We start from the raw sequence: 26,147 nt of genomic DNA, 5'->3' as shown, positions 1-26,147 counted from the left end.
AAAATATATATTGTTTCTAAGATCGTCTGTCAGTCAATGAAAGTACAATCAAAATTTTCAATGATAAAAAGAATAAACTCATTATTCTTTTTTTTTGTAAGAGACATTGTGAATTTGTGGCTTTAATGCTTAAATACAGATGTCAACTGGTATAAACACCGATTTATGCTCAAGATGTATTTCATGTCATTATGTACAGCGGTGTTTCCTTACTTTTCCTTGTAGCAGTGTTTCCTTACTTGAGGACCACTAACTAGTCACTTTTCCAGACTCCCAGACTACTGGACTGGTGCACTGGTGTCTTAATTAACGGTACTGTTACCGAGATGCCCTAATTATGTCACCCGCTCTTCTGTTAAGAGATCTGGAAAACATGAACCGTTAGTTGTACGAGGACTGGTTTGGAAAACAATGACTTACAGGAATATGTACCAAAAGCAAACCAAAAGAGGGAAAAAAACGGCATCTAGATTTTAGGGAGGGCACTTTTGTAAATACTTGTAGAATGAAATGAACATTGGTTAAAATTTCATGGATCCTGCTTTAAAAAAATGGAAAACTCTAAATATTGGGAATTGGCACAGAGTTAATATTTACAGCAAACAGAGGTTTTGCAGTTTACATAACATCAATACAATCCATCATCAAAGTCTTTGCTTGAGAATTTGTTTTCCTTTGTCCCTTGTTTTATTGTTTTTCAAAGTGGACATTCAGATTATTATAATAAGTGGCCATGAAAGAGGATCCTTGAAGTCCAGAGCTTCACACTTGTGTGCAACCCCACACTGGAAGATACAGCTCCTTGAAGAAGGCAGTCATTTTACTGGAAGCAATTTCTAGGGCTTGAACCTGGCAATGGCTTGGTGCAGGCGTAACTTTACAGGTTATCTCCGGGCTGATACTGGGGTTCAGTGGCAGTGAAGTAGTCTTCCAGGAAACCTTGCAGGTACTCAAAAGTGGGGCGCTCCTCTGGGTCTTTTTTCCAGCAGTTAAGCATTAACTCATGCAGGGAATTTGGACAGTCTTGGGGACATGGCATTCTGTAGCCACGCTCTACTTGTTCCAACACCTCACGGTTATTCATACCTGAAATCAAAGAAGCAGACATTAAAATCTTTACAACACAATTCCTCAACCTGTACCTTTTCTTTTCGTTACACATAATTTTTTTAAGTCTTAATAAATGATTAAAGTAAAACTAAATGATCACAAGAATACGTACAGGGTTAGTCACTAAAGGGTGAAGAGTTTGCAGAAGGCAGGAGAAGTGAACAATCTAGGACAACATAGGTGATTTAGAAGAATTCTCCAATTCAGTTCACTCTACAGTTCAGCTATGTTGTCATACATTGTTCACTTCTCCTGCCTTCTACAAACTCTTCACCCTTTTTTCAGGTTATATATATATTTTTAACATTCTTCCCTTACGTTGTCCTTGTGCTCTTTCCCTACACTTTGCACATCCTGTAGACTCTTTGCACAAGTTTCCTGTGGATGTGTGTGAGCGGCAGCAATGGCTGAACATCACACTTTTACACGGGTGATCTTGGTAGAATGTGCGTGCTAGTGCACTGTGTGTTGGCATGGCTTGTTTTAGTCCAAATCAGGAGTGCACAGAAAAGGGTGACAATGCTGTAGCTGAACTGAATAAACGTCACTCTAGTACAAAAAAATCTCTGTGGCTACACCACGCTGGTATGATTTTAAAGCAGGACATATTAATAAAGGATTAATCTTTTTGACATTACAGGGCCATGCCCAACAACATAGTTGATCTAAGTGGCTTTAGATACACTTTAAGCCTATACAAAACAACTTGGGAGTAGACATGGTTTAAAGAAGAATTCCAGGCAAACACGAAACTTACCTTTGAAGTAGGGCTACTCCCGCATTGCAAGGGTTAAGTGCTCTATTTGTCTACGGGACTCAAATAAAGCTGTTTTTTAAAATCTGATCCTTGGTCCTGTCAGCTCTAGACCAGTCCCCATGGCCTCTTCTCCACTTTACCCTCGTGGTCTAAGGAGCGCTGATGTCTTCACGTCTTATGCAGGTTCAATGACCTGCATTAGATGTGAGGATGTCAAAGGACTTTTCATAGCCGGAGCAGACGGGGAAAGAGGTGAGCACTGATAGCTGCAGGAGCCGGGATCATGTGAGTAAAACATCTTTTTTTGAGTCCCCTAGACAAAACAAACACTTGACCCTTGCAGTGAAGGGGTAACCCCACTGCAAGGGTACGTTTTTTTCTTTGCCTGGCATTCTTCTTTAACTAGAATATTTTTTTCAAAGATTTTAATGCACATTTAAAAAATTGTAAAAAAACTAATCCTTGTAGTGGGGCTTCCCCTGCACTGCAAAGGTTAACTGCTCATTTTGGTCTTGGGGCTGGAATATAGAAAATATACTCACCGGATCCTCAGTCCTGTAGGTGAGACTGCTCACCTCACCCCCTTCCTCCGGTGGTGGAATATCCCTCGCTGTCCTACATGTCTAATGCAGCTGCATTCGATATGATGATGTCACGGGTCCTCAGCCCTGAGAAGAAGAGGCTGCAGGGCCGATCTATCAGCCTGGCATCAGTGAGGATCAGGTAAGTATATTTTCTTTATTCCGGCCCCAGACCAAAAAGATCAGTTAACCACTGCAGAAGGGGGGTAGCCCCAATGCAAAGACTAGTGTTTCAAATTCCTGGAGTTCCTCTTGAAATAGAACTGGCAATAAATGTGCACATTATAAGGAGTACTTTAAGTTAACTAAATACACCAGGTGGTAGTTGGTGAATTTTGCTCCGATAAAACAGTAATCATTTGATAACATGCACTGGGAATTAAAACCACAAAATGTAGGATTTCACAGTGAGAAATACTGCATAAGCCCAGGAAGTCAAATGGTTAAAAATGTTGGTTAATGTGTATTAAAATATTACTGTGGCCTGTCAATCAAAGCTTAGCTTTGGCCAGGAGCTGTTCAAATTTTAGTATGGTAAATATAATTTCACTGGAGGCCAGCAAATTGTAATTCATGGATTTTTCCAGGCTGCCAGTAGTCTGCACAGGAGAGGTACAATGAGCCTGCTGCTGTGTCTCCTCAGAATCCAACAACAGCTTATGCCAGGCTATTTTTACAGCTAAACACACAAAGAAAAAGCCTCTTGCTTGCAGGTTGTCACATTAAATTGTGGTAGTAGGATATAGCATAGAAGGGTTAAAAAGCAAGCAGCACAGGTTGTGGTGGTAGCATGTTATAGTGTTGTGATGCCCAACTACGTATCCACAATTCACAGGTGGCTCCCCCGGTATGCCATTTCACTTGAAGCAAGCCCAGGAGCAAAAGTGCTTCCCTTTTTAATAGCAGTTCCTCCTTTCCTAAAATAATCTGCATGGGCACAGGGAAGAATAAGGTAACCGACTGTGTAACTGTGTGCCAATATTACTATTAATAAAACATTATTACCCCTGCACATATCCTGAAAATTATGGGCAATATCCTTAGCATCCTTAGCAGATGTTAATCCTAATTGAATAACATTTAGTTTGCACTGTGCATCATCAATGACTTAAAAAACAACAACTTGTTTTTACCATCTTTTCATCCTTTCTTGCATCTCTAAGCTGCTTATACCCTGCAGCTTCTTTTCATTTCTACATACCACTCATTTCCACTACAGCAATGACTGCATGGCATCTCTCAGGGCTTGATTGTTGATTGTAACAACAGTGGACCATGCTTTCATAACGTGTGTTAAAACAGCCACCAGCAGTCTCCATCAGAAGCCCATGTTATATAATGACAACGCAAGTGCACAACTGGGAGACAGGGACAGAGTATTGTGACCCTAAGAGGCAGGATTACCAGGTATTATTTTAATGAAAGCTCCAAATTTCTGAATATTGAAAATAACTTTTGAAATTAGCTTTAACATGTTAAAGCTAATATGAGATTTTAGTGGTTGAGTTTACATATGCTCTTATTTTCCTAAGTCTAAGAAGTAGAGAACCGCATGTGCAGCATTGTTGTTTAAATGTGGCAAACTCACCTGGATAAGGGACTCTTCCTTTTGTTACCAGTTCCGTCAGTAGGATGCCAAAAGACCACACATCTGATTTAATAGTGAACCTTCCATACAAAGCTGCCTCTGGAGCTGTCCATTTTATGGGGAACTTTGCACCTGTTGAAAATGTTAATGCAAAATTAACAGAATGTTGTACATACAGCTTATTTGGTACAGAAGTAAATATTATTTTATGGGAAGAATTTAATTTAGCACGTTACATTAATAGGGTTCTTTTATAAAACCAAAGCAGAACAAAATATTTGGCCCCAGCCACCATTCGGAAGTTGGATTCTTATTCTAATAGGATATACACAAAACACAAGTAGCCATAAGGTTTGATAATAACACATAGGAAGCTATCAGGATGTACAGTTGAATTCACCATTCTGTAAGCTAGAATGTCAATTCATCTTGTGGCCTCTTTGCTCAGGACCATAAAATATTAATGATTCTTAAATAATCATTATGCTTAAAGGCAAACAGAAAATTGCTGGGTACAGTACAAAATAATAACCTTACAATGCTCGGCATAGAAACAAACACCATCTGTCACTGGCAGAAGCTGGGGACTGAAGTGTCAGACAGTACAAGATGAATCAATGACCACATACTGCAGTTAGATGCTGAGTTGAATTGAGAAAAACAGCTGGTTGACTTTTTGTTGCTTGTCCCATTATACTGAAAGCCTCTATAAATATTAATACATTTTAAGCTTTTGCTTTGAATCATTTTCTGTAATCTACAGTAAAAATCTTAGGTACCATTTACTAATACAGTAATACCTGTACAGTAATATGTGCCTACTGATCACACAATCTAGATCCCCTTTATATAAGCCTGTGCATGTTTTATACCCCTCAATCTCACTTTAAAGGAAAAAGGACTACTAGATTTATAAATTATGTCTGGAGTCACATAGTTAATTAATAGTAATAGTGCACTCAGAGAACACAGCCGCTGTCAAAGTCACTACAATAGGGGTTAAAACTTTATTTAAAAAAAAAAAGGTTTCTGTGACACAAGGTTCTTCTGTGTTTCTGGGTTCTGATTATGTATGTACTGTACAAGGACAGCCAGGAAGATAGACAGGATTCCCACAATGTACAGGACAGCTCCCAGCTTTACAGCCTGACAAGTAATCAAAGGCACTAAGCCTGACAAGAGGCAGAGCACAGCAGGAGGACAGCTGCATGAGAAGGAGACATACTTCTTTGTGCATTTCAGCACATCTTTATCCTTTCAAATATTCTGATTGCTCCTGACATCGTTCATACCCTTGGTATACTTCAGAGCCTTGGATGCATTTTATTATTGTGCATATGAACTGGTTGATTAACCTCTTTCTGCCTGTACATACATACTCGCATACGGTTCATTAACTTTTTTCCATCTTTATCATCAAACCTGCTTCAGGTCTAGGTATTGATAATATAGTTTTTTGTGTTAGTTTTTCTCTTCCTCCAGCTTTCTATTAGTACAGTATAGTTGGAATGCTTTATGGACATGTAACGCCCTTAGGAGCCATAGTAGGTAGTAAGCAAGGACCGAGCCCACTACATCCTAGCTGGTTCGAAAATCAGTTCAACATGTAACAAAATAATTAGTTATTTACCATCAAATATTTATTTAAGGGTATCTATGTTTGTTATTAGTACACTTGGCCTTTAACCCTACTGCGACCAGTGACGTACATGGAACGACATTGGCATCGGGCCCACGTAAACACATTCCCAGCGGACTCTGTTTACAATTGTAAAGCGGGCTGTTGGCTTTACAGTAGAAGCGATTCTGGCGACTCAGCTGCCGTCAGATCGCTTCTACGGGCCAGTATGTTTCCCGGGCTCCACTGCCCCTCCTGCGGAGCCAGGACCGGCATCTCGGGTGTTTGGTGGGAAGCTGGGGAAAAGAGCGGCAAACCTCCGTTCACGATCTTGTCCCCGCTCTATGGGACCGGGAGAAATGCAGAGTGCCTCACTTCCGGTCCCTCAGCTGTGTAAAGGTGATACTAGGGGTCTTTTGGACCCCCAGTATCACCTTGAAGAGGACCTGTCGCCACCAATAGGCTATCATTGTAAGAAAAAAATAGTTAAAAAATAATGTAGAATAAAATAATGTAAAAATTAGTTTTAAATGTTTAAAATCCCCTGCGAGCGCTTGCACATTCACGCAAACACACGTTGGGTGCGCCTACATACGAAAAAGTTGATCGCGCTACACATGTTGGGTATCATCATGCACGCCAGAGTAAGAGCAATAATTCTAGGGCCACAATTTCCGCGTATCTCTAAACTGATGACCTGTGGGGGCTTTTACATTGTCGTCTATGGACTTTTTGGGGTACTGAATTGTGTTGCCATTTCACAGAAGCACACAATTTTTAACCTGGGCATGTTGGCTATCTATTTACACGTCGTAACCTCATCTTTTATGCTTTACAAAACAAAATACATTTTTCAAACAAAAAAAAGGCCTTGCGAAAGAGTCCTTATGAGGTTAAATGATACTGAAAGTAATTTATAAAATCTAAAAGGGTTACAGCAATGCAAACTGGCATCCTATATGGCTTTGTATCTACTATTGTTATGTACAATTAGGTAAATATCCACTTGCTAATTAGCAGGATAGTTTTTGTACAACAGCATTTCCCAACATTTTTTTCGGTCACGGTTCAGTTTAAAAATATGCAAAATCTCGAGGCACACCAGTGCAAAATTTAAAAATGAAAAACAATGCCACGTAGCCCCTCCAAAATCCATACCAGATCCTTATCTGAGATAGGGGTTTAGTATGGACTTTGAGGGGGGAACCCAACAAAAAATACAAAAAAGTGGGGTTCCCCCTTACATCAGGAGCCACTTTCCCAATAGGGGCCCCCCTTTCACAGCAGAACCCCCCCCCCCATTACATCATAATTCCCCTTTACATTAGGGCCCCCCTCTCACACTAGGAGCCCCCTTCACATCAGAAGCTCCTTGGCACATCAGGAGACACAGTAGCGGCAGCATGGCCGAGGGCGGGAGGTGGAGCAAGCCTGGATGGAGGCAAACGTCTGTCTTTTTCTGAATTAAGCTCCTTGGATTAGCTCCAACAAACACCCCAGGGTGCCACCCTTTTGAGAAAGATTGTTCTAGAACATGAACTGTGTCTGTGCAGAAATATATGAAACCAACACAGAAACCCAACTGCGTCTTGTTCATTACAGTACCTACCCAGGCCTGGAAAATTATTATTCTGCATCTAGCATTGTCTGGTTGCTAGAACTCCAGACTTCCAGTTGTTCTGTTACATTAATATGAAGTTCTGCACGTACGCTCCTGCTAGTTACATATTAAATAATTTGGAGAAACTCATCTTACCTTGTCTTGCTGTGTATTCATTGTCTTCAATTAATCTGGCAAGCCCAAAGTCTGCAATTTTGCAGATTAAGCCATTTCCGACCAAAATATTTGCAGACCTCAGATCTCTGTGTATATAATTCATTCGTTCAATATAAGCCATGCCAGCTGCAACCTAGGAAAACCATGAGTATAGTAGCAGGAATTAGAATCGACTTTCTTTTCTTCATGGACATTTCATGAGGCATGTTTATTTATTAATAAATAGGAGAAGATCTTTTATGATGAAAGCAAAAACACCAGAAAAGTTCCCTTTATTGATCTGATTGGTGAGCACAACTATTGCAGCTATTTTCTATAAAATGGACTCAATCGTTCCTTATATTTGAGCACACATTTTTCACTGGTTAACTCACTAATATTTTCTATGCAGACTATCATAAGCAACATGATGATCTTGTCTTTTTCAGAGCCCAGAGGCTGACAAAGGAACAGATTTAGGATCTCAGTTATATAGGCTCCAGGCCAACGGGAGGCCTCCTCTCTTGGTAAGTCCAGGCCAAACATATGCCCTATATCCCTGATTCTCATTGGAAGCAAAAACAACATTCCAAATGTTCTCAATTGCAGTTTCCTTCATAGCAGACAGAAAAAGGCTAGAGAAAATGTGTTATTGCTACAACAAGTAACAGGTGCTTTGTTATAGAATGATTCTCTATTTATACTGTACCTGGGCTGCCATATCCACTAAATTTGGCAACTTCAAAGCTCGTCCTTCTCCATCTTTCAGGAATTCCAGCAAGCTTCCTAAAATACAGCAATATTTAAGATAATATTGTCATTTATCTGTCCGCTCTGTGTTCACTTTTACCATTTCATCAATTAAAACAGAAGGATGGAAACAATTGCAAATCATTCTGCCAAATACAGGGTAAAAATAACAGCTGCAAGCATCAATATTTTTTTTAGCTGTGCTTAGGGAAGGCAAACATAAATGTTTAATGCGGTCACACTCCCATTCTTATTTTTGGACATGGTCCAGTATGGAAAAAATAAATTAGTAATTGATTTTAGAATTACTGCAACATGCAAGGCACGAAGTGTGATATACTTTAAAGAAGAACACTGGGAATTTAAAAACAAAACCTAACCCTTGCAGTGGGGCTACCCCTGCATTGCAAGGGTTAAGTACAAATTTTTTCCAGGGGGGTCAAATATGGCAGATATACTCACGAGATCCTCAGTCCCACTGGGCTGCTAGGCCAGTACCCGCAGCCTCTTCTTCCCTCGACTCCGGCGGTTTAAGAACCACTGGCGTTATCACTTCTAATGCAGGTCCATTGACTTGCATCAGAGCCGAGGATATGAAGGGACATTACATAGCTGGAGCAGAGGGAGAGAGAGGTGAATGCTGACTGCAGCGGGACTGAGGATCAGGTGGGTATATCTGCCTTTTTTGACCTCCCTTGACAAAACGTGCTGCAAGGCTAAGGTTGTTAGATTCTTTAAAAGGAACACTGCACACACAGTGAAATCTTCAATAAATACTTTTGTCATTAGAGATAGTGGCAGATGAGTGATCATGTTGGCTGCGATCCAGTAATTGCCCTATTGCCCATCCCAAAGAAGGTCTGCATGACATCACTATGCGTGTGGACACTAGACCCTCAGCAGCAGTTCCCAAACTATGGCCCAGGGACCTGTACATTTCTACAAGTCTCTACACCAGACCTAAAAAAAGAGCAATTATGGAGGGACCAAGCTGGAACCTTAAAAACCTTTTAAAATGTTTAAATAGCAAATGCAGTATATTAATGTGAAATAAAATGTTAAAGAGATCCATATTATTCTGCAAGCTGTAGGTGTTTCATTATATACGGTCTTTAGATGTCTTTGATTTACTGGTGCAGTGTATCGTAAGTGTGCACCTTACTTTAAAAGCTTCTTATGAATTGATGAGTGTGTTTGCCATTTGTTTCACTTGTTGGATTCGGTACCAGGACACACCGGGGGCCTCAGCTGCTATTGAGATGTGTTGGGCTTCAAGTGTGCCCCTGTGCCTTTAAGGAGGAATGGGCTGCCTCCTGGCAAACCTGCACCCAATTCATCCTTTGCTTATAAATATGCCCCAAGATGGAGGCTCTCATAGAATAGAGCTGGGACCACACTGGACGGAGGGGCCTTGAAGGGGAAATGCGGCTTCCACATATTTTGTAAACGTTGTGCAACTAAAACCTCTGTTTTTAACCTTAATAGTTAGACAGTGTAATTGTTTTATTTATTTTTGTAGGCTGGCTGGTAAGTGTGCTAGGAATTTTTTGCTCTTTTAGGATGGCAGCAAATAACACAATGCATTTTTTTCTGGCAGGGTTTATTTTTTGGGGGGTCTGGAAAGAATCTGCAACAATGAAAGCAGATACGTACCTCGTTTGTGTTAAAAAATAACCATTTAAAGCATGTAGTATCAATATACACAGAGAAGCAAAGTATAGCCTCTGGGCACCATGTCTAAGCTGTTCCACAAAGGTATATTTTTCACAGCTAGGATCAGCTACAAAATCCAGCTTCAAGGAGTATTCCAGGAGCCATCTTAACGCAGCATTTGCTGAGACCACACACACTTTCATTTCCAATACTCAGCATCATTTGAAATAGCCAGCCCCACAAAAGGAATTTATCAAAACTGGAGCAGATGTGCATGGCAACCAATCAGCTTCTCTAGAGTCTAGAGAACAATGCTGCAGAGGTAAGTGTAACCTACACATTACACTTATGTCCCTAAATATTGTAGTAAAGCACTTCCCGGATATTTTTTAACATATGTTGATAAAGTAACAACAGTACTAGGACCCTGTTATGTGAGTGTTTACTGTACTTGGTCAGCAATGCAGACAATGCTCCTGCCCTTTCAATGGATTTTTTTTAATTTCAGCAAGCTTTCTCCACACCAGTGGTTCCCTAAAGCAACATTGAATGGCGGTGTCACTATCCTGGCTATGCAGTGTGACAGGAGTGTGTAAATATAATAGTATGCACAATAGCCACAAAAAAAATCCCAGTTTCTCTATCCCTTACTAATACTATACTATAATATATATATATATTATAGTAAATTGCAGTAAAATATACTCAACCATAATCAACTATACATATCATATATGTGTAATTAAACACTATTTTCATTATAACATGTGAACTGAGCTTTACTACTGTACAGTATTATTTCTGACCTTTGCTCATGTACTCTGTGACAATGTAGATGGGCTCCTCAGAGACCACTGCGTAGAGCTGCACCAGTTTGTCATGTTTCAGTTTTTTCATTATCTGAGCTTCTTCCAGGAAAGACTCTGGAGACATGGTCCCTGGCTTCAATGTCTTTATCGCCACCTTGGTGTTTCCATTCCATGTACCTATAAGTATGAATACGGAATATACAAATGCATTAGCTACTGAAATATTTATAGAGACATGAGATGAAAAATAGTGAACCACCACCAGCAGTGTATGCAGAGGTATTGGACTGTATATACTGTAGATTCAGTGCAGCCATTGTACCATTACATAGTGTGTGTACTGTAAAAATTTTTTTACAGACATGGAACCAATACTGGTACTCGATACCACAAGTTAGTCACATTAGGCAATCTACTTGTCAGTCTACCATAACATGGCAACATATAAAACAAATGCCTTCATTTAACAGATAAATATTTTATATAGCATCCTTCTGGAGCTGGATCATTTAGGGGGTTCTGTATGTAAATCAGGAAAAAAACTCACCTAGCATGAAATACTGTGACTTTTGAACCTTGTCATATGTACATTGCACTGTATATCAGCATCTTCTACTTAAAAGGGTAAGCAGAGGCATATCATTTTTAAGGGCCTGTTCACATGATATCAGGTCCTGATCAGGTGCGGATCTGCAGACGCGGTGCTACTGATGCAGTGCGTTTTTGCCGCGTTTTTGATGCGTTAAAATTTAAATTTATTTTTTTGCTGGAGTGGTGCTGTCAGTATGTTAGCTGCAGTGCAGTGCGTTTTGCGTTTCCGGTCCGTTTCCTGACCGGACAAAATGTGACATGCAGTATTTTTCTGTCGTAACCTGTACGGACTGCGCACGTGAGAACTGTAGCCCATAAAACATATAGGGATACATTGGGATGCATTTTTAGTGCAGGAGTGTACGGATCAGGTCAGCACAGAAAACGGACGTCGTGTGAACAGGCCCTCAGGGTTGTGTATACTAGATTGCAATTCAGCAGTAGATAAAAGTTTTAAATGGATTTAAATTATATTCCAACTAGCTTGTACAGATTTTTGCATATCACAACTATGGTCATGCAAATGACAACTATGGTCATGCCTACCATCGTGGACCTCAAGATGTCTGCTATTGCCTTTATTAACATAAAAATATCCACTTCTGTGTACTTGGGGATCTCTGGTGCCATTTAATACTAAGGGCTCATCTTTTCCAACTTCAGAGATAAACCCAATCTAACCACTATCCCTGGAGCCAATGCATTTTTTCCAAGAGCATTGTTACTAACCACTGAGGTGCTCTCAGATGGTTGGGAGCTTGATGCAGAGAAGAGGGTTTACAGGTCAATAAAGTAATGGCAGTTGATCTTAGACAGGACTTTTAGTTTTAAAACTTTAAAAAGGTTACTAGATCCAAAAAAGTAAGAAGTGTGTGCACGCTTTGCTATGTATATATTACAATTCACAAAGTAATGGTACAATAGCATGGCTGTCATATATCTGTATATAAATAGATACTGTATATGTAATATTTAAAAGTAAGTCTTTACTTATTTAACTAACCCTCAAGCTTTATAGCAGGTTTCAGAACTTACATTTGCTGCACTATGTTGCCACATCAATTCACTGCTCTATGACCTGGAAAAACTTATGAAAATACCAGCTTTCTGGAAGTTGATATTTGCACAGGCTATGTTCTCTGGACTGGCAACAAGTGACTTGCGCACTAAGGAATGCATTGCGAGACAAAGGGAGTGTATGTGGAAGTAAAATGTTTTTCTTGGGGCTCTATTGGTAGAATGGGGCTGAAGAGTAATGTGATAAATATAAGAACAGTCACCATGGGATGCCTGCTATAGCTCCTGAGGGCTACTTAAGTAAATGAGTTCTTTGAACAGATTTACTCTAAAGCTGTATTTCTTTACTATCCCAACCAGTGATATCCCCCCCTACATGCAAGTCACATGCATATGTAAAGGTTGAACAGGAAGTAACATTAAAAAATATACCTTTAAAAAAATACTGTGGATGCTATATACACAACAGCACAATACTTTTTATGGTTAAACAGCTGATGGTATTAGTTTTAATGCAGATCTAAAAAAATGTATTTAATAAAAAAGGAACATTTTAAAAATGTGAGAACTTAAGACCAGGTTATTTCGCAAGATGAAGACATTATAACTACCATCAGACCAAGAATGGGCCTGGTGGGACTGTGTCTCAGTAATTAGAGATTTTAAAACTTTAAAAAAAAAAAAGTTATTTCAGCCACAGGTTAAGAGTGCAACACACTGATTCCAATGTAGGCTGAATAAAATCTTTTTTGCTAGAGAAGGACTGTTATGTACAATGTAATAAGTTTCTAAGTGGCATGTCGGTATTCTTGTGGAATGCAGACTCTTATATAAACCCTATTAATTCTGATGCTCTATATTGAAAGCATAGAGCAAAATTAGCTAGCAAGCTTTTGAACTTTTGAACTTTTAGTAGTATAAAACATCACTCGGGCCCAGTTTTCTATCTTCACCATAACAATCTAGCAGTGCAAGATTCTAGAAACAACGCAGTCAGTAGATGGCACCAACCTTGGGTTCCTTTTTACAAAAATTACTTTAAATAAGGTATTTTTTCAATAAAAGTTTGTATATACTTGATTTTTTTGAATAAAAAGATATCTAATGTTTCCTTAACAGAACAAATGATCCACCTTACCATACCACACTTCAGCGAAACAGCCCTGACCGAGCTTCTGCAGCAGACATATTTTGCTCCGTGACACTTCCCAAGCATCTTTAGACAATCCAATAGTTTGCGGTACATAAGTCCGTGCAATCATTGTTAAATTATAACATAAACCATCATCTTTCTCTACAGGAAAGGAAATTAACGGAAATACATGTAAATTAACCTATAGCATGCAATAAGAAAGATGGAAGGTGTTTTGTACCTTTTATAATTATAACTCTAGCAAAGATATAAAATTTAAGAAACCTGCATTGTGTCACCCGCATGTGTTCTGTAGAAATGCAAGAACATCATTGCACTTTCATTATTTCTCCCTGTGTCACATTCCATCTTTCCATTTGCTGCTCCACACGAGAGCAGCCAAATAGAACAATAAATGATATTCTCTGCGTACCCATCCATACTTCCCCAAACTGCCCATTTCCCAGTCTCTTGATCAACTGGAGAGACTCTCTTGGGATTTCCCAGACATCTTTGGTTTTGACAGACAGGTCAGTGAGCCTTGGCATTCCTTTATGGCATGGTACTACCAAGCGGCAACAGAGACCAGCAGCTCTCTCTGAAAGGCACATAAGAATAGGGCAGAAGAGAAGAGAAATGACACACGAGACCAGAGCAAGGCACAGCATCCTAAGTCAAAGCAGGAAACATTACATTTCTGAAGAAGACATTGACAGCAAAGATATAAATTGTCTAACTTTTGCAAATCACATAAAGTGACATATACTAGCAGGTATCTTTCTAAAGCAGTGAATGGATTCACTCATAGTGAATCACTCGTTGTCATTTAAAACGCATGCACTAGGAAGATCCACCTGCTGTGAATATCAGATTAACTGCTTTATAAATATACCCCCCATGTGTATATGTAATGAGATTTTAATTGATCAGAAACACTGGTTGCCATGTATGAAGAATCTGAAAGACATACCTGTGTGCATTTATTGAAGGAGTAGAGGCTGTTCATACAGTAAAGTGAATGCTCAATTTGCTAAGTTTATGTTAGTAAATAGGATCTTAATTTCCTCAATCCTGTGTAATGGAAAAACAGGATTTTTGCTAACATATGATTGGTAGTGATTCCGTCAGGTAACGAAGGGAAGGGGGAGGAGTCTATGTCCGTGACGTCACCGGACTCCTCCCTCCTTCCCTTCGTTACCCATCACGGACAACTACATCACCCGAGTCCTCCACCCTTCCCTTTGTTAGCCGACAGAGCCACTCGGGGAAGGGGGGAGGAGTCCGATGACGTCGATTTCCGTGACGTCACCGGATCTCCGACGGAAGACCCGGAAGCCGGCGGAGAGGGGAGTAACTCGTCACCGGATCTCCGACGGAAGACCCGGAAGCCGGCGGAGAGGTGAGTAACTTTGATCGATCAAAATAATTTTGATAGATCAAAGAAATTAACGATTAATCGACGGCACACCAGACAATATCTCACGGCACACTAGTGTGCCGCGGCACACTAGTGTGCCGCGGCACAGTGGTTGAAAAACGCTGGTTTAAAGAACTGAGCTTTACCTTATTTACTCAGTTCAATGAACATTCACTTTGCTAAGTGAATACTCGTTAATAGAGCAAACCCAGTGTAATTCTTTTTTCATTATCCATATTAATGCATGAGTGGCAATATTAACATACTAAGGTTCACACGTGGGATCAAGGAGCAGTAAAAAATGGCGGATGATCTGAATTTTTACCACTCCCTACCTACCCTCTGATAAGTTAGCATTGCAGCTAGACAGTGCTGTACACACTGCTGCAGCTATAATGCTTTGCTCATTAAAAACTATACAGCATGTCGTGTGCCACCTGCCAAACTCGACCACTTAGGTGAATTGGACCGTGATAAATCCATGCGGCAAACCCTTGGCACATGGTTGCGGCGCTGTGGTTCCATGTGAAATCCCTCTTGGGATCAAAGAAAAAAAACCACAGGCATTCAGGAGGAGGCCTCTTGAACGTCTGGAAGCGGCTGCTCTACCGTGGATCGCTTCTCAGAGGGGTGGTAAAGTCCGCTGCTCATCTGAATGTGCCCTTAGGGTAACGTAATAAAAACTGGAGTAAATCGTATTGTTCATGGTAGTCAATCACGTCTACTTTTATTTTACACACTATAAAAATAGTATGTATAATGTGCTATGGGTACTACAGACATTTTCTTCAGTTTTTCTAAATCAGCCACAGGGTGAGGAGTAATTATGTGGCATCATTCCATCTTTTAGCAGGGAGCTGAAATACTCAGCATGGAAAGCTGGCGTTCCTTGCTTTGAGGTCATACTCTCCTGTGGGCCCTGTTCCTCCAGACTGATTCTGAAAGCAAGGAAACATCTACGTTCTTGCATGTAAAGCTGCTTTAGGAGTAAACTGAGACAAAGCATATAAACACAGAGGATATTTTCCCATATGGAACATTCCTTACTGGGCGCTTTTGTGAGAGACAAATAAAATTCTAGTGTGCATCTGAAACCTTTATATCAGTCATGGAATGCTACATGCAGCATGGATTGCACGTTCTCTCTGTTAGTGTAAGCAATATCTGTTTATAAAAACTTTACATAATTAAGGATGTACTTTTCTTGTAATATTAGTACACATGTTTACCTTTCAGGCTTCACAGCTGTCATCTATATGTTTTATAGCGAACTACTAACCTGAAATAAGCATGCCACCAGTGAAGTCTAAACTCTCATCCTGAATATTTGTTCCAGGTGACTTAATAGGCAGTGAATTTAGAATCAGAATGACAGCCCCAGAGCCTGTAATTTATCAGTGGCCACCCACAAATATATGCCTTTGAAGGCTACTTGAATATGCTTGTGCTATTATATCATGAGCTGTGATCTCACGTGCAAGGTAAAAGTGACACAGGGAGTCAGTTGGAGAAATCGGAAACTATGCCCTTTGGTGGCTACTGTGTATCTGTGCTAATTCTACTTAAGAATGCTGTACAGACTAGAGGTGGCCATACACTGTGCAAATTTTAGCTCGTTCTTGATGAACCGGCTACAATTCACACAGTCGGTGCCACTGTTGGCACCCTTTCGGCCGGCTTCCTTTGATCAGCTGCTTAATAGAGCTGGTCGGAAAATCTTGTACGAACAGAGCGGGCAGCCAATGAGTCAATGAAGACAGCGGAAGATTCCTTAATCGAAGCTTGTAAGCATTGATGGAGGAATCTGGAATATTTTCTTTGTTCAGTCCACAGGTTAAAAATACTCAGTGTATGGCCAGCAACTACACTAAGGCCACATTCACATGAGGCGTTCTGGGATTCCTGTGGCATCCCTTGTTTGGGATAGATGATTGTCGCTGGACGCAGAATAGAATGTGTATACCTTAGTTGTAGCAAGCACATACATTTTAGTTGTTATTTTATTTTAAAATATACCCACCCTATGAATGTCTTCCTGTTTTTTTCATTAACTAAGTTCAGAAACCAGGCACATTAGGGGGAATTTATCAAAACTGGAGCAGACAAAAACAGAAGCAGTTGCCCACGGCAACCAATCAGCTGCTCTCTTTCATTTTCAAATCTCAACTGAACATAAAAGCTGATTGGTTGCCATGGGCAACTGCTCCAGTTTTTGTCTGCTCCCGTTTTGATAAATTCCCCCCACTGTTGCCCATTGTAACCAATTAGATTCTATCTGCAGTTTGTTCAGTTATGTTTTGAAAATGAAAGATAGAAGCTGATTGATTCCCATGGGCAACTGCTTCAGATTCTTCCTGCTCCAGTTTTGCTAAATTCCCCTCATTATAACTTGCATACATTTAATAATGAAAGACATGCTAAAAGCAATACATAATAGGTACCAGCAAAGCAATAGATGCTGAGCAGAAGAAAAGAGCATTTCATATAGACAAAGAAATAACAGTGGAGACAATATTGGACACAGGGCTACTACACACACAGCAGTAAAATTGAGCTATTGCCTATACCAAATTAAAAGTGTATCTAAATTCAAAAAACAATGTAATAAATTACAGCAGATGTGATGGCTGGATTCATTTTCTTCTTTCAGGCCTTTTTCTTTATAATTACCAGGTGATCCTGCCAATAACACACTTCCTGTGATCCTGCCAATAACACACCCGGTGAGACCATCAAGTGAGACCTCTGAAAAGTCGGGCACTCGATCACGGATCAAGAGTCCGACAGTCGCACAACAGAAGAGGGTAGCCGGCGGCATTCCTTCTACCAACGAATGAACATCCCCTCCTCTCTTTGTGGGTGTCCTTTGGCAGGTAAGCATGCATAACGTCATTACGCACACGCATGATGACGTCACACGCATGTGTAATGACACCCCAGCGAGGTGTCATCCGGCGGCCGCTCCGGGTGACACCACTCCTGGGGAAACCCTGACCCCCCCTTTGTTTTCCCATGTAGAGGCAGGTGTTCTGTAACTCATGGATATTTGTGTGATCATTGCTAACTGACAAATGTCAGCAGAGGTAGAGAGCACAGAAAGTTATGAGCCCATAAGATTTCTGGCAGGATCAACTGGTATTTTATCAGCTTTTTGAACGGATATAACAAAACAATTTCAATGGTATATTTAGTAGACTAATAGGGGGTGAAAATAATCAGCAGTGACAATGCTGATAGCCACACTCTATACACCATTTATTCGTACCACTGTAGAGCAAACAGGCATTGTCCACATGAGAGTGGCAATGCTGCCATGAAGTCAAGAGAAGTGCAGCATTGTTTCCACCCCATCACAGAAAGCTGCATTCGGTGAAACTCACTGGCAGGCTCAACAGATATTTGTGGGGCTTTATAGTGGGACCAAGAAAAAACTCTAAGTGCAGATGTGTGTATAATTAAGTGTTGCAGCATATATTTGTAAATGGGAAGACATAGGGGTATGTTCACTAAGCTGCCGAAGGATCTAGCCCTAGAATCGAATGGCTGCTGTACGGGCTATTCACTATAGCCCATACAGCTCCCGAAGTTGGCCGAGGGGCTCAGTCGAGCCGAAGGCATATGCTTCAGCTCGACTGAGCCGAGGTGAAAGCCGAAGCTGGCCGAACGGGCGGCCATTGGCTAACAGCGGCTCACGGGAGAGAAACACTTTCTCCAGGAAAGTTTTACTCTGCTCGATCGAGCAGAGTAAACCTTTCCCTGCTCTGTTGACTCTTTTTTTTCTTCTCACATCTTAGCCGCTGGCCGTCATCAGAATAAAAAAAAACATAACACAAAACAGCATAGGAATGCATAGCTAAATTCCTATTGGCTATTGCAATTTGCAATAGCCAATAGCAAACTAGCTATTGCACCCGCCCACTGCTGCTGTCAATCCGCAGAGGGGACCTGAAGTTCTCCATCAGGTCCCCTTTTAGTGATTGACAGCAGCAGAGGGCGGGTGCAGTAGCTGGTTTGCTATTGGCTATTGCAAAGTGAAATAGCCAATAGGAATCTAGCTATGCATTCCTATGGTGTTTTTTTTTCTTTTTTTTAATTCTGACGGCAGCAGAACCACCCGGCCAATAGAAAATAGTTTTCCATTTTGTTTTCTACTTTTTTAAACTATTTTTCTATTCTCTATGAGAATAGACCGAATAGCAGCGAGTAGCCTACCGGAGGTTTGGCTTAGCCGATGCAGATGTTGGATCGGCTGAGTCAAACTCCTTCTGCACTTCCGGTCTGCCAAACATGCTGAGCATGTTCAGCCGACCCGAAGCCACACCAAGCAAGCCGATGCGCGGCTGAAATCAGCGGTACAAGCCTGAAGTGAATAGGCGAACAGCGTTCAGCTCACTTCACTTCGGGTCGGTTATTCACTCGGCTGCCTACGGCAGCTTAGTGAATAGACCCCATAGTTCTACTTTAATTCTTTTTTTTATTCACCTAAATATATATGCCTGCAGATTTGTCCAATCTTCACATAACATTTCTTAAATCATGATTGCCTGGATTACGGAATTGTGTTATTTTCTACAGATCAGAGAGATCTGCATGCAGATATTTATATGAATCAGTTATTGGTGGGTCAGGGATTTTCCTGATTACTATTTATGGATATGAAATAAGAGGCCTTGGATGTCGAAACAAACCTTCAAGTCTAAACATTTACATTTGCATATACAGACCAAAGACCGAAATGGTCTTTTCTAAGGGTATATGGACAGATATGGCTATTTTCCAATTGAAATTTCCACCCGACATGTCCCATACTGGATACCGATCATGCAATGGAGTCTGATCTCCATAAACAAACCAGTTATCTGCAAATAAGGTCTGAAACTACATCATCAGCCACATTGATGTTCCACGTATGGCCATTTTTACAGTGATAATAAAATCCCCCTTGCCCCCTTTTGCTTTGACTTAAATCAAAGACTGGGGAATTAAAATGTCTGTTCAAATAATTCAAGTGTCTACCTGTATAACCACATAGAGTAGCATGCTAAATACATTATCTATTCTGTAGCCTGGAGAAGTAATATGAAGTAGACCACAATATATGATATATATTCCACACAACTCATTTAATGTATGGAAAACAGGATTACAGGCTGCAGAATCCTGATATGACCCAATGTTTCAGACCCAGGCTGGTGAAATTCTAAAACGTAAGTGATGTTTCTATTCGGCTGGAAGGGATTATGTGACTAGCAGAGGGTACGAGTCACCAGCAGGCCGAAACTTTTCATGCTTTACAATGAAAGCTGAGAACAACAAATCCAGGCTAATCGCTGTAAAGACTTGACTATAATATGACTGCAAAATGCTGCCCCAGCTTCTTCTCATAGCTAGCTCTAAAGATTAAATGAAAACTGACAAACTTTTGATCTAATATTCTGAAACCAGACATACCTGAATAATGGTGAACCAGCTGCTGTAGGGTTTCAAACTGAGCCCTAGTCGTGATGTAATAACCGCCATTGTCAAGTTTCCGGATCTTATAGTGCTTGACATGATCTCCCTTCATGTCATCCCAGTCACGAATAGACAATGAATAGGCACCTGAAGCAAGTTACAGACACAGAAAAATATGGGCATGAAATTACATTATATTGTGATCCATAGCAAAGTCATAACATAGAAAGATAAGTACACTATATGCTAAAATACTGATCCAAAAAAGGAAACCTACAATATCAAACTTTACTGGTAAAATCAGAACCTGAAATAATTTACATCACAACTGGATAACATATTGCCACAATGTTCATTTCAAATGAAATCTGACAGGTTGCTGAGGTTCAGCTTAGTAATCAGAAACCAGCCTCACTAGGCCTCTCCACAATTTGCATTGACTAGGGACAAATTCATCAAAACTAGTGATGAGTCTAGGCTTGGTGCAAATCCAGTTCGCCTGAGTTTGCCTAAGCCCACTTTAAATTCTAACTGCCATCCCGTTCACTAGACCCAGTCAGTTGTGAGGAGGTGCATTCCCCGCCCCAAAGCTGTACCTCACAAAGGGACTGGAACTCCCTTGCCACCACTGATTTCGTCAGGAGGACTGGGTGACGGTCAGAGTTTTAGGTGGGCTTGGGCGAAGTCAGACGAACTGGTTGCACCAAGCCCAGCCCAATCACCAATCAAAATACACGTTTGACTGATTAAGGGCACATTCACACCGCAACACACAAGAAAAGCAAAGTAAACGAATGCTGTGTTTTACTGTGCATTAAACTGTTCTTTAAATGCTTTTTTTTTCTGTGCAGACCATACCGAAGGTCAAAAGTCTAAAATTTTTTGTATTATGATGGGTTTTTAGGCTTCCCACCAAAGCAACTTTTACATTTTCTTTTTCTCGCTTCTTTAGTCCTCTATATATGCTCTAATGTAAAGTTTTTGGTGGTTCATACACCTAATTACAACTCATTTTTAATGTTAGTCAGTTTAGCTTACACAGGAGACCAGGGTCAGAATGACTATAATCTTACCCATTTGATAAATATGTATTAAATCTTTAGAGATTTGTCACACACATATGATCATGGTCCACTGGTTGAATGTTGTGCTTATGCTCACTCTGTCAGCCATTACAAAATAATAATTTCCCTCAATGAAAACAGCTATATTAATTTATATTTCCTATATCCAATGTACTTTGTTTTTCTTTTTACACTCTAGCAATAGCACAAGATAATTATTGTTCTGAAAAGCCATTTTTTGGGGTATCATCTGCATGAAGAGCCTTTCGTCACCAAGCAATTTCTGTAGCATAACATGGGTTTTGCTGACCGGAAGTAAAGGTGGTCGTGTACATCACATATGCACAAGTACTGCATCCTATCAGAGCATTACTCTGATAGGATGCAGTAAAGCTTGAGGCTCTGTAATGGTTGAGAATGAGAAAAACCTACTTGCGACATGCACACCAACACACACACATCAAATCTCTTGTGTCGATATGGCTGAACCTTTGTGCACCAAATGTCTTTGCAAACCCATTTATGACTTTGTAATAGTAGCAGACACATCATCACTGAGGTGAACATGCGTATGCAGAGAGCATAGTTGTGGGAGGGACTCAGTAGCCCCACCCATTACAGGCTGACTGCAGAAAAGTACAAGAGTGGGTGAACACAAGACCAGTCACCCTGCACAATGACAGAGAGCAGGAGTGACTGGTCTTTATTACAAGGAGCTCCTGCAAAAAGGCAAGCTTTCATGCTGGATTACTGCATAGATCTGGAACAAAATACACAAAGATTTAAGTAGGAATATATATAGATATAGATATATATCTATATCTATATATATATACACTGAGTGGCCAGATTATTATGACCACCCCATCAGTACTTCGTTGGGCCACGAGATAACTCCACGAGATGACTTATTTGGGCCGCCTTGTGACTCCACGAGATGTTGAAAGGTGATGCGAGGAATCTGACACTGCACTGTTGCCCTTCTATTATCTTGTACCAGTCTTGCCACTCTCCGTTCTGCCCTAACATTGACTAGCCGCTGACGGCCACGATTCGCACGTTCAGACCCAGATTTTCGGCTGACAGTCCAGTCTTTAAACACTTTAACAACAGCTGCTCTTGAACATTTAACGAATTCTGCTGTTTTGCTGATACTCGCTCCATGGCTCCAACAATAATCCCACATTCAAAGGCTGTTAAATCGCGTTGTTTCCCCTATATCTTCAGAAAAAAATCACTTCTACTGTCGTGGTAAACAACCTGCTTCCCTATTTATAATGGTCTGGCCTTCTAGCAACTTCAGTGCAAAATTATAGCTAATTTGACTACACGTCAGGTGGTCATAATAATCTGGCCACTCAGTGTATATATCTTATATTTAGACAATAGTTGCTTATCCCGGAATTCAGCTTTAAGCAACCACTTTTTTTAATCCGAGGAGAAGGAAATAAGCTTTTTGCTGTTTGTGTTGCTGGTTCTAGAGCTGCAGTTCTGTAAGTTGACCCTTTCAGTTTACTTACTGGGCATCATACATGTTGACTGATATTCCTGTGTATGGCCACCTTAAGGTCATGAAATAAGAATGCATTCTTGGTATGTAAGGCCTCACTGGTATGAGACTTTCATTCAGAAGTCCCAGAATCACATAACAGTATTGACAGCTGAACAGATTTGCAGCAGCAGTGTTTCCCAAAATACAATATTCTCTGCTGCCACTAGCAAGCCACATGTTCAGCATATCCAGGTAAGAGCACAGGTACATCGATTATTTAGTAATCTTCTATAATAATCATATTTCTTTTTTCACCTGTGATTCTCAAACTTGAGTTCTCATACCACACTACTAGTGGTACTAGAGGACCGGTTTCAGAAACATTACATTGAATTAACAACCTCAGGTGAAGAAATATTTATATCACCTTACCTTTGGTGGTTTCACTTTCACGTATTAAATAAGTACCCCTTGGATTTCCAAAGGATAGCAACTGTCTCTCTGCATCTTTTCTGCCCAGTTTACCAAAGTACCATCTAAAGAGATAGAAATGGTTAAAGGTCATCTCCAAAAATTAACGGTGTAGCAAAAAAATGAAGAAACTTAGTTTAATAAAAGTTATGACACTAAAATGTAATGGTTTATGTCTCAGTGATATTAGTGATAGGCAAACTCATGATATAAAGTATAGTAGAGTCATTTTGTTTTAAGAGCAAATCTCCACTGGAACAAGTGTCCCCATTGGAAAAATTCCCTCACTTCTTGTTCTGGTGACAACTGTAAAATGGTTGATTTACTATCACTTTTCGTCTCAATGATAGTTGCCGCCAGGAAAAATAGAGAAGGTGAATCTATCTAGCAGAAACACACGTGTTTCTGCTAGAAATATTCTAGCAGGAACACATTCTTAAATATAAACTAGATAGGGGTTCTTTTTTTCTTAAGTGCTTTTGAGTGTAAGAAAATTGGTTAAAAATGGGCAATAGATTTTAAATGGTTCTATAACTGTTATATAACAAGAGTTCTGTTATTTGGTATAATATTACATTTTCAGACTGGGTTAAGCAAGATTATCAAAGGGGATGTTTTTTAAGCTCATTTGTTTATTAAGACACTTACTCTTCAGCTTGAATGGAATCCACTGGTGCCACATAGTTACTTGGGATATAACCTGTTCCACCAGTTGTCAAAGATCGAGCTTCCCACCAATCACCTTCACTGTAGAATGAAATAAAAAGAGAATGAAGCAAATCAATTAGTCAAAAGAGAAAACCTGAAGAATTGTAATAAAAAGCAATAATGTAAATGGCTGATTTTTTTGTTTCATTCATTTGAACAATGGACCACATAAACCATAAATCCCTGTGATGACACTATCAGTACTCATAAATTAATTCCCTGGATCACACATAAAAAGAAACATGAGCTACCCATGGGCTACCCGTATCAATTACTTTATTGATTACTTAAATCCAATGTCCAGCTTCTGGAGAAAGTCTACAAGGTCCACAAACAGTTATTAAGAAATTAAATCACATGTTCCCAAATATGATGCAGAAATATAAAACAATACAGGAATAAAATGACTCCTTGTACAAGATGAGGTGGGAACTTGTGTATGTGTTTTTTAAGATTCAAGGTTAAACCCAAATTAAACAATATATGTACTGAGAGAAATATGAGGGATGTCATAGCTGACCTCCTTCGAAGAATGTCTTTATTACTCTGTGAATCACATACCCGGAATAATCATGAAGTCTAGAAAGTCAAGTGAAGTCACATCACTTCACCTGCATGCTTGTTCCAGGTCAGTTTCCTACACAATATTGATGCCACTGGATCAGTATGACAGCCAAGTAACTACCAGCATTTTTAGAAGAGGTCAGCAATGACAGCATCCATATTCTTGTTAACATTCATCATCATCATCAAAATCTTAGAAAGCTTCAGTGTGAAATGCTGCTATATTTAACATGGATTTGGATTGAATTTGTAACAAACATATACCCATAATTCCCCCTATAGGCGAAGGGGGCTTGGCAAAGTCTGCAATTGGTATAGATGCACATTGACCATCATTCCTTAACCTGCATTTGCTGGCATTCAACAGTAACCTTTATAAGTATGGCGAAAATCGCCAATGACTGCAAACCAGACTGACCAACATTTTAAAATATGTCTCTTACTGGCAAATGCTCTCAGGGAGCGTGGTTCCCATAGTTATGGCCAACATTTATTGTCTGGGGACAATCGGAAATTGAGGGATTTCTATCAGAAACTGTACTATTTGTCCTCTACTCAGGGGGCGGGTTCGGAGCCTAATCTCTTGGAGATCCATCAGTATCTTTCTACATCAGGCCTTCCCCCTCTTTCGAGGCAGGACCGTTTGGCTTTGGAGCACCCCATTGCGGTTAAGGAATTTGATCTAGCCCTCAAATCACTGAAAGCTGGTAGGGCCCCTGGCCCTGATGGTTATACTTTGCCTTATTACAAACATTTTCGAGATGTAGTGGTTGACAAATTTACCAGGGCCTTTAATGGTCTTTTAGACAGCTGTGTACTTCCAAAGGACTCGCTCCGGGGTCATATCACTGTTAACACTGTTATCCATAAGGATGGGAAGAACCCTTTGAATTGTGTGAGTGAGTTTGATAGGGTAATTGGGCTTTCTTTCGAGAAACTCTCAGACATGTATGCTTGGGTCTCAATATGTAGAGGTGGATTAGTGTCTTTTATTGCAACCCAACTGCAGTTGTCCAAGGCAGTGACGCTTGCTCTAATCCCTTCTCTTTTTCTAATGGAACTAGACTGGGGTGCCCCCTTTCCCCATTGATCTTTATACTAACCTTAGAGCCTCTGATCCGCAAGATTAAATCGTCTGCATATTGTGGGCCTCGAGTCTCCATAAGGTCATCATAAGATTCCTGCATAAGCGGATGGCCTTCTGTTTTATGTAACGAGTCCTGAAACCTCTCTCTTAAATATGTTAAAAGAACTGACTACTTATGGGGAACGTTTTAACTTTAAGCTCAATCTTTCTAAATTGGAAGCATTAAATGTTTCTGTCCTTATGGCCCGTTTGTCACATTCTGCATCCAATTTCCGCTTCAAATGGGCCCCTACTTGGATAAAATATTTAGGGGTACTGATTACCGCGGATCTTAACAAAATTTTTGCCTTGAATTTCTATCCCTTGAAAACTGCGATACGGAACGACCTTGATCACTGGAATCATTCCATATTTACCTGGTTTGGTAGGAACAGTATTCTGAAAATGTTGATTTGACCTAGGCTGCTGTACCTGTTCCATACTTTGCCGATTGATGTGCCCTCCACCTATCTTGCACAGATGCGCACA

At 40.2% G+C, this 26,147-nt stretch overlaps 1 protein-coding gene across 2 annotated transcripts in view; it reads right to left on the bottom strand.

Moving 5' to 3' along the window:
• Positions 1-273: 273 nt before the first annotated feature.
• Positions 274-26,147, bottom strand: part of FYN (FYN proto-oncogene, Src family tyrosine kinase) — a 115,606-nt gene continuing 89,732 nt past the window's right edge. Inside the window, exons 5-13 of one of the 2 annotated variants that reach the window (XM_018560284.1) lie at positions 23,909-24,007; positions 23,222-23,325; positions 20,231-20,380; positions 13,796-13,960; positions 10,620-10,799; positions 8,120-8,196; positions 7,411-7,564; positions 4,037-4,168; positions 274-1,086 (exon numbers count right to left, since the gene is read on the bottom strand). In XM_018560284.1, coding sequence (XP_018415786.1) covers positions 878-1,086; positions 4,037-4,168; positions 7,411-7,564; positions 8,120-8,196; positions 10,620-10,799; positions 13,796-13,960; positions 20,231-20,380; positions 23,222-23,325; positions 23,909-24,007 — 1,270 coding nt within the window. In that variant the 3' untranslated portion in view covers positions 274-877. Of the gene's footprint in view, positions 1,087-4,036; positions 4,169-7,410; positions 7,565-8,119; positions 8,197-10,619; positions 10,800-13,368; positions 13,525-13,795; positions 13,961-20,230; positions 20,381-23,221; positions 23,326-23,908; positions 24,008-26,147 lie in introns of both variants that reach the window. The other variant, XM_018560285.1, reaches the window with a different exon arrangement.

The sequence above is a fragment of the Nanorana parkeri genome, unplaced genomic scaffold, assembly GCF_000935625.1.
Source record: "Nanorana parkeri isolate BGI_ZX_2015 unplaced genomic scaffold, ASM93562v1 scaffold445, whole genome shotgun sequence".
In the NCBI taxonomy this organism is placed as follows: Eukaryota; Metazoa; Chordata; class Amphibia; order Anura; family Dicroglossidae; genus Nanorana; species Nanorana parkeri.
Note: the sequence above shows the minus strand (reverse complement) of the source record. Positions and strands in the feature narration are given on the sequence as shown.